The 18,583-nt window shown below is 43.7% G+C and overlaps 2 protein-coding genes across 3 annotated transcripts in view; both read left to right on the forward strand.

The window, feature by feature from the left end:
* The window catches only part of LOC308311639 (uncharacterized protein), a 54,678-nt gene extending 38,782 nt beyond the window's left edge, over positions 1 to 15,896 (forward strand). For both annotated transcript variants that reach the window (XM_080758407.1, XM_080758408.1), the window contains exons 28-36: positions 710 to 778; positions 1,822 to 1,902; positions 3,075 to 3,110; positions 3,705 to 3,741; positions 4,567 to 4,735; positions 8,223 to 8,611; positions 10,136 to 10,374; positions 10,982 to 11,204; positions 12,214 to 15,896. In XM_080758407.1, coding sequence (XP_080614533.1) covers positions 710 to 778; positions 1,822 to 1,902; positions 3,075 to 3,110; positions 3,705 to 3,741; positions 4,567 to 4,735; positions 8,223 to 8,611; positions 10,136 to 10,374; positions 10,982 to 11,204; positions 12,214 to 12,428 — 1,458 coding nt within the window. In that variant the 3' untranslated portion in view covers positions 12,429 to 15,896. The remainder of the gene's footprint in view (positions 1 to 709; positions 779 to 1,821; positions 1,903 to 3,074; positions 3,111 to 3,704; positions 3,742 to 4,566; positions 4,736 to 8,222; positions 8,612 to 10,135; positions 10,375 to 10,981; positions 11,205 to 12,213) is intronic.
* On the forward strand, positions 5,648 to 6,367 carry LOC308311442 (thymidylate kinase-like; the record flags this gene model as incomplete). Its single annotated transcript, XM_080758130.1, has 1 exon — positions 5,648 to 6,367. One exon carries the CDS (start codon positions 5,648 to 5,650, stop codon positions 6,365 to 6,367), a length of 720 nt encoding a protein of 239 aa, XP_080614256.1.
* Positions 15,897 to 18,583: the final 2,687 nt, after the last annotated feature.

Below are 18,583 nucleotides of genomic sequence, written 5' to 3' on the forward strand. Positions count from 1 at the left end.
ATATCCGTATCATATTAGACTGGATATTGTCTATGATTTTGGATATTGTACTATTTTGTGTGGTCTATGATGAATATATAAATATCGGATCGGAAATGGGCAGATACTCCAAATCAAATGATTAGAATCGGATGGGGAGCAAAAGATAATGTGATCGGGAGTCGGGACATCCCTAGGGGTTTCATTCTCACCGGGGGTGGGGGCTACATTTAACCCATTTACCCCTGTCACACTGACACACCATATAATGTGTGCGTGACGCACACAAGCCCCACATACGCACACGAGCAGAAATAGATCCAATCCTATTTTAAAGCCTGCGTATGCAGGACTGGCTTGTACAATTATAAAGTATTTTTAAATAGCCAACACAGAAATCTAAAATTACACGGATGCTTTGGCTGTTTTAATGGGTTAAATTGTATGCACTCCTGATACCATAAGATGCTTTGGTTAACAGCATCCGCTAGAACTGAATTTTGTGTAAAGGTTTGTAGGGTAAATAGTTGTGAATATTGTCACATTTTCAGCTGTAGAACACTCAAGTCTACCATCCCCCTATGCAAATGTAAGAAGTCAGTTTGTGTGGTACTGCATGCATAATTAAGTCTAGGTCACGGTTATGTATATGGAATCTGTACGGGCAGCAAATTGTATGTGACAGGAGCAAAAGCAGAAAACTGCTTTATTTATTTTTTATTTTTTTCAGGGCGAGCAAGGATCCCAGGGTGTGACAGGCCCAAGAGGAATCCCTGGGGAGGGCTTCCCTGGGGCTAAGGTGAGTCAACAAGTTTGTTTCTGCTTGTGTGTGTGCTCACCTGCATATTCACACATTATATTCTGTTACATGATATCCAATTGGCAGGTGCAACACATCACCACAATTAGCCAATCTATAAGCTCTGCTATTTTCGGTGTGGAACCCCGATATACAACACAGAGTATACTTTAGGCATAATATACAGATTGCACTTTACCAACATTCCAATGGATTATTAGTATAGTAAGGTGCACTCAGGGCATTATGCCTAATCCTAATTTATAAACAAACGGGTATTTCTGGGTAGAATGCTTTAGAATGTTTTCACTATATCAAATAAAGTGTCCAGAACTTTAGCGATGTCTAGTTTGTCAACTTATTTGTCAACCAGATATTTTTGAAGAAAATAATACATTTGTAATAGTCAATATCAATATTATTAGTGTCCCTTTTATTCCAGAAATAAGGTTAATGAATTATAATGCTCCAATGAGACACTGCAGGGTTATCTACCCAGAAATAAAGTTTTGGTTGTGGTCAGTGGTGTAAAGTATATTTACTCAAGTACTGTTCTGTACATTTACTTGTACTCCACTACATATCAGAGGCAAATATTATACTTTTACTCAACTACAATTATATTAAAACTTTAGTTACTTTGTACATTTTGATTATTTTTATACATTCGAAAACTTGTGAAATGGGACATTCTGTGTAATGAGTATGTTACAACAGAGTATGTCTAAGTATGTCAGAGTATGAGTATGTCTAAGTATGTCAGAGTATGAGTATGTCTAACAGAGTATTTCTACATTGCAGTATTGATACTTTTACTTAAGGAGTACTTCTTCCACCACTGGTTGTGCGGATGTCACGATGATTCAGTCTCTTGCCTTTTCTTAGTCGTATGACTCAAAACCAGACGCGTGTGCGTGTGTGCGTGTGCGTGTGCGCGCGCGTGTGTGCGTGCGTGCGTGCGTGCGTGCGTGCGTGCGTGTGTGCGTGTGTGCGTGCGTGCGTGCGTGTGTGTGTGTGTGTGTGTGCGTGTGCGTGTGTGACAGGGGGACCGTGGCTCAGCGGGGGAGAGGGGACTGAAAGGCATCAAAGGAGAGTTGGGGGACGGCGGAGTACCAGGACAAGCCGTGAGTCATGCCCTGTTTTCTTTAATGTATCTTACACTCAGTGGTGGAAAGTAACTATGAATACATTTACTTAAGTACTGTACTTAAGTAAAATGTTGAGGTCTTTTTTTTTACTTTACTTCACTCCTTTACTCCAATTTCCAGTACTTTTACTTCTACTCCACTACATCTCAGAGGCAAATATTGTTCTTTTACTTTGTAGATTTTGATTATTATTACAAAGCATACAGTCACCACTTCAGCGCTACTGTATATACATTTCGGCCATTGGAAAATAACCGATCTACAAGCTCCCAATGCGTCACATCGCATGAGTCTTTAAAAATGGGGGTCGTCTTATAATCAGAGTCGTCTTATATTTGGCACAGTCAATACTTTTGGACTTTTACTCAAGTAAATGATGAATTACGGACTTTTACTTGTAACAGAGTATTTCTATATTGCAGTATTGATTATTTTACTTAAGTGAAAATTGTGAATACTTTTTCCACCTCTCTGTATCTTATTGTAACATACAGTATATGAACATCTATTGGACAGGCTCATCGCAATAGAGACCATTTTGTTTCAGTCTCACAGATTGTGTTTTGTTTTGTTTGGTTGACCTTCATTTCAAAATGAAAGATGAAAGATCTATTTTTCCCGGGAGACCTGGTTATGGGGAACATAAAAGATTCAGGACAATACACTTTAAAATAGACACATATATTCTACTAACGGGGTACCCACTGGCGTTGCCTGGGTTATTGTATGTGCAGTTGGGCACATGCACAGTTGTTGGAGGCCTGCCTCTGACATCAGTCATTACGTGATTTCAGTATATCATGACATCAGTCATCTGTCTCTACACATTAAAGGCAAAGACGCAGCCCAAGCAGCCTCTCCATTGAGTTCCAGTGTGCAGTTAAACTTTCATAAAGCTAAATATTTAAGTACAAAACATTTCAAAAAGTTCCCCAGTTCCCAAGTCGTAATAACACACCTCTATGGACAGAGCCCAGTGCAAGACAGACAGACAAGCATGCACGCTCAAACACAAGCACACACACACACACACACACACACACACACACACACACACACACACACAAAACACGCTGGCGCACACACGCACACATCACACATCGCAAAAATGACACGGATAAGGCATTAAATGTGTTTTCTCACTTCAGGGCCGAACAGGGGACAAAGGTGAAGCGGGTCTCACTGTAAGTCCTACTGCTTCCATTCATGTTTTCCTTCATGTTACAGTACTCTGTTAGCCTGGTATACTCTGTCATTTTACGGAGTCTTTCACTTATAGGTTCTTTAACCCATTAAGAGGGATAGAGCCCGTTAATTATTATTGATAACGGGCACCTTATCGATCAGGCTTATCGAGCCGGGTTCCTATCAAGCCCACATATCGAGCATTTTCTATTATAAGGACGGGAGACGACAATACATTCGGAACAGAACCAGTATCTTTTTTTAATTGGCCATTTGTGAGTGACTGACCACCATCGAAAATGGTGTCAAAGGCTTTATATTATGAATAGTACTGTAATTTGTGCAAGTGTTAAATGGATTTATATTATGAATAGTATAGGTAGTAGGTACTGTAATAATTAAGAACTGAGGCCAATTCTACAAATTCCTTCTAAATCAGTATAGTTTGTGATAGCGAACCCCACAATGAAATGTATTTGGCCACGGAACCCCATCTGAAAAAGTTTTGTGCCAGGGACCCCCAGAAGAGAAGATTTGTCCAAAAGAAGTTTTCTGAAAAACGTGTTTTTGATTGTGTTTTTGATTGATTTCAGAGAGAGGACATCATTCGAATGATTAAGGAGATCTGTGGTATGGCACATCATCATCTTTTTTTTCATTTTTTTTTCACGATATCATATTACTGATCTGGTGGTTCAGGTGTGGGAAAGATTTATATACATGCATGTTACATGATGTTGTGTTACCTAAACTAATAAGGTCCCTCTGTGTAAATGTCACTATAATAATGGAGGACGGTATCATTAGTATAGGGAAGATGGAGGAAACGTGATAATGGTACGAGATTGGATACGAAAATAGAACCCAAAATGGGAAAGGAAAGATCCTGGATGCATTAATGCACGGTCTCATAGCCTCGTGCTGTGATCAAATATAAATGCAAATGACTTAATAGGTACTCATAAAATGAAGAAAAAAGTAACTGTGGGGCTCCTTTGAAAACATCTCGCCTGAATATGTACTACATATCCACTACATTTATTTGAAAACTTTAGTTACTAGTTAGTTTGTAGATTTTGAATACCGGTATTACAAAACATACATTTACCACTTCAGCCTTATATACATTTCAGCCATTTGAAAATTGCCGATCTACAAGCTCACAATACTCACTCATTGTGAGCTTGTAGATCGGCTATTTTCAAAACATTTTTATACATTTGAAAACTTGAAATGAGACATTCTGCATAAAGACTACTTTCTACTTTTTGGTACTTTAAGTACATTTTGATGCCAACACTTTTGCACGTTTACTCAATAACATTTGAATTCTGGACTTTTACTTTAGTATTTCTAAATTGCAGTATTGGTACTTTTACTTAAGTAAAACAATTGAGTACTTTTCCCACCACTGCTCAAGACTGTATTCTCTCTCCCCCCCCCCCCCCCATAAAGGATGTGGCGTCAAATGCAAAGAGAGGCCCATGGAGCTGGTGTTTGTGATCGACAGCTCGGAGAGCGTCGGCCCCGAGAACTTTGAGATCATCAAGGACTTTGTGGCGGCGCTGGTGGACCGCGTGACGGTGGGACGGAACGCCACCCGCATCGGACTGGTGCTCTACAGGTCTGTGAACATGTCCTCAAACCTGGTGCTCTACACGTCTGTGAACATGTCCGAAAACCTGGTGCTCTACAGGTCTGTGAACATGTCCGAAAACCTGGTGCTCTACAGGTCTGTGAACATGTCCTAAAACCTGGTGCTCTACACGTCTGTGAACATGTCCTAAAACCTGGTGCTCTACACGTCTGTGAACATGTCCTAAAACCTGGTGCTCTACACGTCTGTGAACATGTCCGAAAACCTGGTTGAGAACCCCTGCTGTAACAGGTCTGTGAAGTGTGAACGTGTCCTAAAACAGACACCACCGTGTCAAGTGAACTGAAGTCGATAGCAGCTTATCAGAACTCCACAGGAGCCCCACTTTATTAGAACAATGAACAGGATAGCAGAATGCCTTCGTGAGGTATCTGAAGATCCTGTAGTATAATAACCCTCCAAAAATTACACACTTAAAAATCAATCACACTCGTGTGAAGTGAGGGGCGCTCTTGTCATCATACATCATCATGCATACATCATCACATTCTGGCCGATCACAATTGGCGTCCTCACTTGTCTGTCCTCCCTTTTTATCCTCAATATGTACTTTGCTCTGCCAATCAAATCATCGCTATGGGGTACACACAATCAGACAAAGCATGCCGGGCATAGGAGATGCTAACGCCCTTAAAAAACAGCTGATCTAGCTCACAATGCGGTACACAGCGCATTGTGAGCTATTTTTTATTGTGGATCGTGAATGTCAAGTTCATGATGTCATCTGGACATTGTGACGTCATGTTGACTTACAAATATGGAGTTATTTGCCTCTCTGTTTGACTTCCTGAACAACAACAAAAAAAGTTCGATATTTTGTGGTCCCGGAAAGTTAAATATTTCTCGGCTCCGTGAGGTATTTGATTGTTGCTCGTACCAATGGTACGCCAACGAGGGGCGCTCATCGTGGTAGAAGGCGTGGACGGGGCCGGGAAATCGACACAATGCGGCGCCTTAGTGCGTGCCCTGCAGCAACGTGGACGAGCAGCCGAGACAATGGCGTTTCCCGACAGAACCACCGAGGTCGGCCGGCTGATCGACGCCTACCTTCGGAACAAGCGCGACGTGGAGGACCACGCCGTGCACCTGTTGTTCTCCGCGAACCGCTGGGAGCTGGTGCCCTCGATGAAGGAGAAGCTGGAAGGAGGCATCACTCTGGTCGTGGACCGGTACGCCTTCTCCGGCGCCGCGTTCACCGGCGCCAAGCCGGGGTTCCGTCTGGACTGGTGCAAGCAGCCCGACGCGGGACTGCCCAAGCCAGACCTGGTGGTGTTCCTGCGGCTCGATCCAAACGCCGCCGCGCTCAGGAGCGGCGGCCGGTTTGGAGCGGAGAGATACGAGAACGGCGCCTTCCAGAGGGCGGTCCAGCAGGAGTTTGAGCAGCTGTCGAGAGACCCCTCGATCAACTGGCAGGTCGTCGACGCTTCCCAAAGCGTCGAGGACGTTCACGCCAGCATCAAGAGCCACAGTTTGAACGCCATCGACACGGCTGAGAATCAGCCGCTTGGGGAACTATGGACATCTACTACCACTACTGCTAGTACTCAGATGAGTTGTAGTAGTAGTGACTTAGTGTGTATGTACCCCTCGTTCCTGTGACGTCATGTGGCATCCCAATCAATGGCAAAATGGCAAGATAAATTGACCACTCCAACGGCTTTGTGTGTGTGTGTGTGTGTGTGTGGGGGTGTGTGTGTGTGTGTGGGTGTGTGTGTGTGTGTGTGTGTGTGTGTGTGTGTGTGTCCACCCCGAAATTAAAAAAATAAAAATCACACTCGTGTGAAGTGAGGGGATCCCGACATTTAGAAGCCTGCATATATATGGCAGGGTCACTTTCATTCATTGCAGATTTATTGCCACAATTATACATTATGAGACATGGATGCAGTGTGTTATTGTGTAAAACAAAACCAGTCACAAGTTGACCCATATGACCCAGTATGTGCGGACCTTAACCCTTCGTTATTCTGACCCCGGCACCTGGTTTTTGAGGGGCGATAGCCACTCCTATGTCCAGCTTTTGGTGTGTGTGCACAAACTTTATCCTACACAAACATAAAATCCCATTGACAATGAACGGACAACATTGAAGACTAAGATGAGGACGCAAATTCTGATTGGCCGGAATGAGATGATGTATGATGTACGATGATAAGAGTGCCCCTCACTTCACACGGGTGTGATTTTTAGTTAGTAATGTAGATGTGCGTGCGTAAATGTTCTCTGGAAATCAAAATACAGCCCTACTGTCTCTAAGCACCCAAGAGACTGGGGGGAGGGGAGTAGTAGCATTCCACTTGGAAACAGGCCGCAGTCTGGTCAGCCTCGGTCGGGTCGCCTTTAGGAGGGTGTCTGTTGCCAGAACCGAAACACCCAGTGACTCCCACGTGTGTGCAACAGTAGATATTTATTAACCAAGAAATACATTTTATTGTATGTATCGTCAGATAAAAGATATCTTGATCATAATTGACCTTGTGAGGACACGCACTTCCTTTACACACGGTTTTACGTTTCTTTGGAAGAAGATGAATCAGAGATGTAGAATGAAATATGGAGTTACCATGGACACTTTAATATTTTATTTTCATTTATGTTTGAAATTGTCTTTATTTGTTGTGTTGTTTTCCAGTGCAAAATGCAGAAAAGGTATGATTTTTGGTGGAGCAAACTGTGTAGGCTATTTCCTGTTTTCTCTTTTATTTGAAACACCTCACTGAAGATCTTAGATTGCACTGAGGTGCTACATGCCACACAATACCAGCAGCCACATTACATATAGTGTATATATGAGATGTAGTGGGAATAGTCTGTCTGCGTCCAGGAATAGGATGCAGACAATGGACACCGGAATGTCACACAGTCATTTATTAGTTCGGGGAATATGGGTCAACATAAAACGCATGCACTGCTCCAAATACGTCCAATGAGCAACAAAACCAGTTCAAAGCATTTTCAAAACTAACTTTGTTTCAGGGACTTCTTGGTTTCAGTCCACCAACTGTACCTTCGTAGCAAAGTATTGAAAATGTTGAATTGTGTACAGATAATAATAATCATCATCTTTATTTACAGTATATAGCAATTTTCACACAGACATGCGTAGCTCAAGTGCTTTACAAAATAATCTTAGTAAAATAAAGGTGAAAGATATGAGTTGAAAAGACATACATTTAAAAGAAGTTTGTCCATGGCCACATTGCACATTCGATACTTCAATTTACGTATGGCATCATAAATCCTGCATAATATAATATCACTGAATTATGTCACCATACTGTATGTAATTGCATGTCCAATGGCCATTTTCCTTACTTCACTGTTCATTATCTTTTACATGCTGTCTGTCTGTCTGTCTGTCTGTCTGTCTGTCTGTCTGTCTGTCTGTCTGTCTGTCTGTCTGTCTGTCTATTGATCTCTCAACCTGTCTGTCTGTCTGTCCGTCCGTCCCCAGCCTGGAGGTGAAGCTGGAGTTCAACCTGGTGCGCCACATGAGCAAGCAGGACGTGAAGCACGCCATCCGGAACATCCCGTACATAGGCGAGGGCACCCACACCGGCACGGCCATCCGCAAGGCCACCCAGGAGGCCTTCTACAGCTCCCGCGCCGGAGTCAGCAAGGTGGCCATCGTCATCACGGACGGACAGACGGACAAGCGCGAGCCCGTCAAGCTGGACATAGCGGTGCGCGAGGCGCACGCCGCCAACATCGAGATGTTCGCGCTGGGCATCGTCAACACCTCGGACCCGACGCAGGGCGAGTTCCTGAGGGAGTTGAACCTGATCGCGTCGGACCCGGACAGCGAGCACATGTTCCTCATCGATGACTTCAACACGCTGCCAGGTGAGGCGGGGCACAGTCCAGGACTTCGTTCCACGTGCCACATGAGTTTATTGCGGGGGGGTCTTCAACGGGGGGTCCGTGACCCCTAGGGGGTCCTCGGAGATACTGCAGTAGTGGGGCCGGCAGATCTTTGTGTGCTAGACACTCGTCCTACACAAACATTAAATTCCCATTGACAATGAATGGAGAATTTTACGTCAGTGTCTGAGCAAATAGACATGTTACGGCGTTACGCCCCTCACTTAACACGGGTGTGATTTCTATTTTACATTAACCACTTGAGCCCTCGCATCCATATTCTTGGGGGAACATTAGCCGAAAATAGCCACTCTACGAGCTCACATCGCATTGTGAGCTTGTAGATCTGCTATTTTCGGTGTAGAAGGTTTGGTATACAGGGAGAAAAGAGCAGACGAAGTATACAGAGCCAAAGGTTTACAAAGTCTTGAGGGTTTGAAAATGTCTGAAAATACATGCACATTTAACATGAATCCAACATGTAGTGGGCGTCCCTGCTTTATCTCTCATCTCAATTAAAGGCCTTTTCATACTCCAGTTTTAGGTGATAAGGAGACCACCCAAAACTCCAACATGACGTCAAGCCACGGTGATCAGCCACTCACCGCACTCACCCCAACACATCTCTCTGTTTTTACTAACCACGGTGGTCACCTTGTCACCTCAAGCTGGAGTATGAATAGACCTTTAGGGGTCCCCTGGTCTTGTATTGTATTGTATCTACTGTATGTATTCAAATCTCACACGCGGTTGGAAAACAACAGCAATCTCTCATTAGTGTTGTGTTGTCATGTCTGTGTCTCTGACTGACTCCTTACATCTGTGTCTCTGACTGACTCCTTACATCTGTGTCTCTGACTGACTCCTTATGTCTGTGTCTCTGACTGACTCCTTACATCTGTGTCTCTGACTGACTCCTTACATCTGTGTCTCTGACTGACTCCTTACATCTGTGTCTCTGACTGACTCCTTACATCTGTGTCTCTGACTGACTACTTATGTCTGTGTCTCTGACTGACTCCTTACATCTGTGTCTCTGACTGACTACTTATGTCTGTGTCTCTGACTGACTACTTATGTCTGTGTCTCTGACTGACTACTTACATCTGTGTCTCTGACTGACTCCTTACCTCTGTGTCTCTGACTGACTCCTTACCTCTGTGTCTCTGACTGACTCCTTACATCTGTGTCTCTGACTGACTCCTTACATCTGTGTCTCTGACTGACTCCTTACATCTGTGTCTCTGACTGACTCCTTACCTCTGTGTCTCTGACTGACTCCTTACATCTGTGTCTCTGACTGACTCCTTACGTCTGTGTCTCTGACTGACTCCTTAGGTCTGTGTCTCTGAATGACTCATTACGTCTGTGTGTCTCACTCCTTACGTCTGTGTGTCTCACTCCTTATGTCTGTGTCTCTCACTCCTTACGTCTGTGTCTCTCACTCCTTACGTCTGTGTCTCTCACTCCTTACGTCTGTGTCTCCGACCCGTCGCGACGCCACAGCTCTGGAGTCCAAGCTGGTGAGTCAGTTCTGCGAGGACGAGAACGGAGCCTTGATCTACAACCGGATGAAGAACAACGGCTACAACGGCGGCAACAACGGCTACGGCGGCAACAACGGCGGCAACGGCAGGAACGGGAATAACGGGAACTACGCCATCGGCGGTCACACCTACCGGCCGGCCGGCGAACAGGAGCGGCCGCTGAATGGCCGACATAAGGGCAGCAGCACCCACAGTCAGGTTGGCAGACATAAGGGCGGCAGCACCCACAGTCAGGTTGGCAGACATAAGGGCGGCAGCACCCACAGTCAGGTTGGCAGACTACTGCTCACATACACTGTAGCTTCGAGCAGTGGTTCCCAAACTTTTTAGCTAGTAGACCCAAATGAGAAATTCGATGTCTCCCCCGGGACCCAAACTATTTAAATGGTTTATGGAATTTCGTAGATTTTTCTTTAATTTATTCATTGATAAACATTTGCCTGTTACCTTCTACTGTACCAACATCATATAAACATATTCTTTAGTTTTGGGTCTGCAAGGCTAAATCTCATCAAATGGTTTTCCGTGACTCAAATGCAGAATACATTTTAGGCCTTGATATGAAATAAGGGTTGAAAACCACTGCCATACACTAATACATAGATTAGACCCACTTAAGCCTGGTTATGCCTCATTGCACTTGGAGCCACACAATGTAGATATTTGGTGTGCAGCACGATGTGCAACCAAGTATAAATCAGCCATTACTCTATCCAAAAGCCTAAAAATGTAATAAAACTATTTTCCATGATAGATTATCAATTGTGTTTTCCTCTTTTCTTTTTCTTTTTTTTTTTTATCTAAGGGGGGCCACGAAGGAGATGGTGGTCAGAACGTGCACGTCGTCGGGACAAACTGGGGAACGGATCGCGGGGACACGTTTAACCGTGGGGACACGCTTAACCGCAACACCACGTCCACCGGGCTCGTCCCTCCGGTCAGGGAGGGATTGTCCACCAGTGTAGGAGGCTCCTCTTCATCTGGGCACTATGTCCCTCCACCGCAGCAGCCTCGCCCTCTTCCCAAAGGTACAAAGAACAACCGTTTACTTTTGAGACTATAGATTAGATGCTTTTATCTTTCTGATATAAATCCAGGAATTTCTGTCTTTTTCGTTTCTGCATGCGTCTGTCTCTCACTTGCCTTTAATTTTTGGCTGATCAACACTTGCGTATTATGGAGATCCCCGGACTCTCTTTAGTTAGGTGCATCATAGATGACCGACGCCATAGACTGACTTCTCAGATAATGGCTATCTCTCATGCCCCTTTTACACGAGAACGGTGTCCATAGTCTAGGAAACAGCAAAATGAAGTATCGTTTGCTGGGGTCCCTTTAGAGTGAAAACGCAACAAAGTGAAAACACCTTCCAGAGTGGAATCATGGCTCACGTGGGCTCACAACGCTTATGTTTATTACATTGCTGCAGAGCTGTAGGCGATATTTGGAGTTCTTAGAATGAGCAAGCGCCCCCTCGCCCCGCTCATCCTACAATTTCAAATGTAGCGACTAGCGATTGTGAATGTAAACGATGACGTAAACAAAAAAGCCTTGTGATTGGAAGTAGAACGGAAGTGTGGTTCTTGTACATGCGTGCCTGGCGTGGTGCCTGGTCTATCTGGGAGTCCGTCACCGCCACCTAGACACCTGGCATGCACACTACAGCGTTTTCAGTCATTGCAGCGTCTCGGTGTAAAGGCTAAATAAAAATGAGAACGCAACGGGACTTTGCCGTTTTCTCTGGAGTCCGTTTCCGTCTAAAAGTGGCCTCAGATAATGGCTGACGCCATAGTGTATGTTGACTATACTTTACAGTACTGATGAGTACTCATAGACTGGGCACTAACTACAGTGTGACACTGACACAGGTTGCACTAGTATCCTGACAGTTACAATTGAGGTGTTTAGCGATTCTCCCTCCGTTCCGTTTGTCTAGACAAGGCCAATAATTCTAGGCTATTCTATTCTGTAAAATCTTTTTCTACAACATGAGATCTCGCTCTCTCTCTCCTACCCCCCCCCCCCCCCCCCTTCCAGAAGTGGTACCACTGGACCCCCGCTGTGCTCTGGCCCTGGACCAGGGCCCGTGTCGGGACTACAACATCCGCTGGTACTACGACAAGCAGGCCAACGCCTGCGCTCAGTTCTGGTACGGCGGCTGCGAGGGCAACGCGAACCGCTACGAGACGGAGGCCGAGTGCAAGAGGACGTGCGTGTCGGCCCGGTCCGCAGCAGGTACGGCACGCACATGAGCTGACCGACGGAATCAAAACCCCCACACAACCCTCGTTTCGGTGGCCCGTTGATGATATAAGCGGTCGAGGGCCCATCTCCACCTCCGTACACACCCCCTCCCCTCTTTTTCTCCCTCTCAGCTTTCCTATTATCTTCCTCTATAAAGACAATTCATCTGGACTGCAGAGAGAGGACTGTTTAAAAAAAAAAACTACATTTTGTATTTCTTTATCTGCTCTTACATATGTGGATACTGTACAGAAAAGACCTTTCCTTACCTTTATCTTTACGGGGTAAATTTTTCTCACTTTCATACTGTCATTCTTCTCTGGTGTGTTCTAAATGTGACTTCCTAGAGCCACGTGCTACGTCATGTTTCTTGTACTGTACGTGCAAACCTACTTGGTCACTCAGAGTGAGTGTGATCAACCATCCTATCTATCAACCAGGGGTGGGCAACTCTGACGATGGAGAGGGCCATTATGTTTCCACACTCACTCCATAGGGTCACATTACATATTACTCTCGTAGCACAATTTGCCGATCTAGATCAGCTATTTTGGCTATATTTGAATATTTTGAATTGAAATCCTGAATTATGTTTTTTCTATTTTTTAATTGGAATCCTGAAAAGTACAATTTAGATTTTATTTCAAATGCATTTAATTAGTTAGAACATGTTAACTTTATGAACTAAATTAAAATACATTGGACACAAAAAGACTAGTCTAGTCATCAAGCTGACTGAAGTAATTAAAGCGGGTCATGTTTGGAATTGTAACAGCTGAAAACAATAATATATCAGTATTCCGATATTAACCTGCGGGCCACATTAAGTGATGGTGGGGGCGGCATGTGTCCCCCGGGCCGCCAGTTGCCCATGTGTGGGCTAAGCCATCGCGTTGTCTGGCCGTAGCTGAGTGGGTGTAGAGATGCAGCCTGGGAATCAATTGGAGGGTAACCGGGTCGACCTTCGGCTCGACCGGTCCACGAGTCCCCGGAGCAAAACCCTTAACCCCCTGGTTAGCTTCCCCTGTGCAGTCTGAGCCATCTGAGCAGCCATCTGCGGGTTGAAGCAGTAAAAGTAATGTATACCCTCCCTTACTCCCTGGTCCTTTACATTTCTCTTTCTGTGCAAAGGTTCTGCGGGTCAGCGAATATTACAGCCATGCAGTTTAACAGGTGAAATGACAGACCTGTGACCGTTTTATTGGCTCTGAACATGATTGACTGCTCATGTTCCAGGTGTGTTCTCTTTTTATGTACTGTAACGCGTTTGAGACGTGGCCTCTGCCACACATCTTCTGTACAGTAGATTTTTTTTAATTGGGGGAGGTAGCTAATATTGGCCAATAATTATCTGTGATGTTCCAAGTCTCACTCTGGTTTCAAAGGAAGCCATTTAATTAATTTGATCTGCTAATGATGCCTGTGAAAGCAACACGTACAATTCGTCACATTCTTTAGCACCTATTGCACAGTAACGTATATGATCTAATACTATATGATTCTGACAGCTTGGGATAGCTACAGCACACCAACAGGGTGAAAATAGACCTTATTTTTACTGACTAAATATCTCTCTCAAGAATCTACACGAGCACTTGGAAGAGTTTCCTTTTAAAATGGCATGTCTACAATTTCATAATAACAGCGAGTATATGAGTTTACGTTCATGACTTTTGGCCGCAGCATATGGCATAATATTATACAGTACACATTACACATACATATTCACAGACAGAGATTATCTAATGAGAACATTTTGGAAAAGATATAGAATTTGGTAGATATTCTTATGAATTCTTATGTGTTGTTTTTTTTAACAGATGTCTTGTTTTTATGTGTTGTTTTGTTTGTTTTTTAATCAGCACTGATCATTTCCAGATAGCAAGCTGATCTTTTCCAACAAGAGAATCAAAGAGTTGAATCTCAGCAGATAGACCACTGTGCCGCTCTGTCACGTTTAGCTGTAGTTTTGTTTAAGCGTTTAAAGATGGAGTGCTGTGATTTCTGTACTTTTCCTGTTTTGTATATGTGTCTATGGAGTTAACATTACTCCAATAGACCCCCAGGTGTGGTTAGAATATTTAAATATGTCTTCCCTATGTGTATTTTTGGTTTCTTCCTGAAAGCTGACATCCTTTGAGTCAAAAGGCCCAATCAAAATATCCCCTAATCCCTCCCCCTTTATCATAGAATTACAGCTGTGGGTGCAGCTTCAGTTCAGGTGGACCACCCACCTGAAAACAAGGCGTACCTAATGAACTGGTGGGCGTGGCCACATGAAACCATCATTTTAACACTTTCTGTAATTTTTTTGAAAAAACGTCCTCCTAATATAATCATAGTACCTGATGATCATATTTTGGTGGAGGGGGTCATGGCATTCCATCTTTAAGTGTTGACCCACTTACGTCCTACATTTTTTGTTGTACGATAATCTGATCTACAAGCCCTCAACACGTTGCATTACAACGTGTTGTGGGCTTGTATATCTGCCATTTTAAATGTTTTAAAACAATGATTTTTTTTTTTTTTACTTAAAAATAGAGAAAGATTTGAACTATTTTGAAAATGTAGCCCAACATAGTGATGCCAAGGTTAAAGTGGTTAAGCTGTGTGACATGGTGATTCATGTATCTGTTTCAGGCCTGTAAAGTCTGTAAAGTCTGCAGAGAACATAGAGTTTGTTTCACTAACGGAACCTAACCATAATACCTCAGTGTAGTCTAGTCAATATTAGAGATGCTCCGATAATCGGCCACCGATTGGTGATCGGCCGATGATCACTCCACATGACTTGATCAGCGATCGGCAATTAACCCTAGTATCTGGAGAAATCGTCCTATACCATTTAAGTGGTATTAAAGTCAATCGGATATATTGTATAATATCATTCTGCATCTTTGTGACAGGCCTAAACATTCTCCCCTTCCTCCACACACACACACACACACACACACACACACAGGAGCAGTTTTGATGTGGGTTTTGACATATAATAGTTTTGGAATTATTCAAATCTTCCAATTATAGGCACAAGATCGGTATCGGCCGATCATGAGAAAAACAATCGGTGATCGGGATCGGTCCCAAAAACCCTGATCGGAGCAGCCCTAGTCAATATAGCTGATTGCCCCTTGTGCCATCGCCGCCGTTCATTTCACTTCACTGTGTTTTTAATATACTGAGAAATAAAAACATTTAGTGTTTTAATCTGTTTAGCTCCTTGTTCACGACAGCCAGTAACATGCAATAAACCTTTTGGTCAAATCTGTTCAGTTACAGTTATAGTGGCAAATTTGCAATCAATTTAGCTTCTTTCTTTGATCCTATGGACAAATACTGTGTAACATGGAGGAATAGTCTTTGAATACACTTGAATGTGTTTATTTTTGTATAATTTTTTCAGTGAAATGTGTTTACATTGTTTCAGTAATTTGTTTACCACTAATTCAATAAACGTCAAGAATTCCTCCCTATTATCTCTCACAAAATAATTGATATGCATATGGGGACATGCATAATCGCATATATACACTAAAGCAAAGGCAAAAAAATGCACTTATCATGCCTGCGAGGACCCCCCTCCCCCATTTGAAAAGACATGCAAGGGACCCCCGTAAGAGAAGATTTTTACGGCTACAGCAGAGATTCTCAATCATTTTAATTTAAGGACCCTCAGTTTTATATATAATCGGCTAAGGACGGACCCCCGTTTAATGGCATTTACCAGTGGGCCGCTGCCCACAGGTTGAGAACCGCTGACTTAGCCCTACCCTGAACTAACATTAGTACTACATTATGCAACTCTAAACTCAATTTCATTAATATATTCTTAAGCACTTAAGCCCTATATACGTTGTTGTATGACATACTGAAAATAAGTTGTGTTGTGAGCTTATGAAATGGCTATTTTAGATATTTTTTTATTAGATATTGTTTTTGTCTTTGCGTTTTTTCCCCCGTAATTTTGCAACTAATTTATTCACCCAGTGTCAATTTCCTAATGTAATCCTGGGTGCTAGACTCTCTCTGCCAACCTGGGGAGAGCAGCGGTCTGACCTCATTCTTCCTTATTCTATGCATAACGAGTCCAACGTGCTTCTTTTCACCTGACCGGGGGGGGGGGCTAGATTTAGTCTTAGTTTTAGTCATCACAGCTTAGTTTTAATTTAGTTTCCATTTAGTTATTGTCAGTGAAAAACGGTAGTCATAGTATTAGTCGACGAAATCAACACTGATACAAAAGACTTCCCTGTATTACTGTATAGGCTGTGAATGGAACGTTGGCCCGACAACAATTAGAGATATTGTTAAAAGGCGGGGGTGTGTCTTTAATATTAAAGCCTGCACAGAATACATTGCTCTCTGTCCTATAGTGCTTAAATTACATGTCAGGCCCACCGCACCTCGACGAGTGCCATAGTCTGATCTATCTTTAGTGCTCGCACACAGGAGACCCCTGTTATCTAACTCTATAACACTCCTCAACACTTTTCTTTATCGGGCCATGGAAACGGGGCTGAAAAAAATGTAGGTTTTTACACGGGGTCCTATAGTCACGTGCGCATGCAAGTGTCCTTAATATGTCCACTCGTAGTATAGCTACCATTGTGCCAGGGCTCGGTGAGAGGAAACGGACCACAGCAGGCGTTCGTTCAAACATTATTTTAACATTCCGTAACATAAATCAAGGTGAGCGGTCATCATAGCTAGTGGGAAGGGAGGCCCTTCCCAAACTTTTTACCTCGAAGTTTGCCCGGGACCCAAACTAGTGAAAATAGCACATCTACAAGCTTGTAGATCTGCTATTTTCACTACTCCTTTAACATTATTTTTGTGCTTTTATTTTATTAATTAAATAGTTTTGAAATGTTGGATTAATTTGATGAAAAGTTGTGATTTGGCAAAACGTTCTCCAGTAAACAGATTCACCCAGATGTGTCGAAGTGTCCCTGGGCAACACACTTATAACTGCCCCCACCCCCTCATCACGACCATCTGAGCAGCCAGCAGCTGGGTGATGCTAAGGTCCTACCTTTAAGCTGCGAATGTCACACTTGTCTCCGGTCTCAGGTTATTGAAGGGAGGAGGGACTAGAAGATACAAAGCAGAGTAAAATGGAACACACTGCCATGACAGAGGTCCTCTCCCCAGTGTATGGGGATGGATGGACGCTGGACGGTTCATCCTGTGCACTGGACTAGTTCAGTGCTTTATCAAGGCACACAATTATTATTTGTGTGCAATGATTTCCCAATTACAGACAAATTCTATACTCTCACATGCTACTTAAAGCAGAAAATGTGTCAATTTTGCCTGCACAAAATGGTACCCCAACTTTCAGCAGCTGCTGTCACAGATTCCCCCAGGGAAACTGAATTGCAGTCTTTGCGAGATGTGTTACTAGACACCTTTTTCAAGAAATATCTTGGTAAGGAATTGATTCACAGATGTGTTTTTAATATCCCCTGATCGACTGCTTAAATCAGCCGTCACCCACAGCACGCCACCACCACCACCTGTTGAAAGGATTACAGGCCCTGAACACTCATCCAGGTGTTTACTCTTACTCTCTTGCTGATTACATAGTCAGGTCGAAGCTATGCTGACAATTTGACCACGTCACAAAAAAACCCTATGGGCCAATAAGAATGATGACAAGGCAAACTGGCCTGCAAACTATAAACCGGAGTGTGAGGGAGGGAGCTGTCATTCAAACCTATAGCTTTCGCGCACGCCCCCACGCAGCCCTGAGAAGAGGTGTAAGCCGTGTAATCAGTGAAAGCTGAAAACACCTGTGAGTGTTTCAGGACCTTTCATTTTCATATATTTTAAAATGGAATAACTGCGGCCTGTCTTCTTGTATTATTGAGCTTGTGCCTTCAGCGTTGCACTAACACCGTTTTTACAGGGTTCATTTGGAGAGCAACAGAGAGAACACCCCCCCACCAACCCCCTCCTCAAACACATGCCCCACCTCCCCAGCAGCTGACCTCTTGCTTTCGAAACAATGAGCCCCGGCATGGGGGGGGAATTACAGACGAAGCTGATAGGTGCAGGGAGCTGTCGATCAAGCCTGCCTTTCACCTGTTTCCCTGCAGCAGCTGTGTGATGACACACCCTCAAACCCTTCTGATCCCAATTTAGCCCAAAGCGTCACCAC

The sequence above is a fragment of the Protomyctophum bolini genome, assembly GCF_963924005.1.
Source record: "Protomyctophum bolini genome assembly, chromosome: 24".
Classification (NCBI taxonomy): Eukaryota; Metazoa; Chordata; class Actinopteri; order Myctophiformes; family Myctophidae; genus Protomyctophum; species Protomyctophum bolini.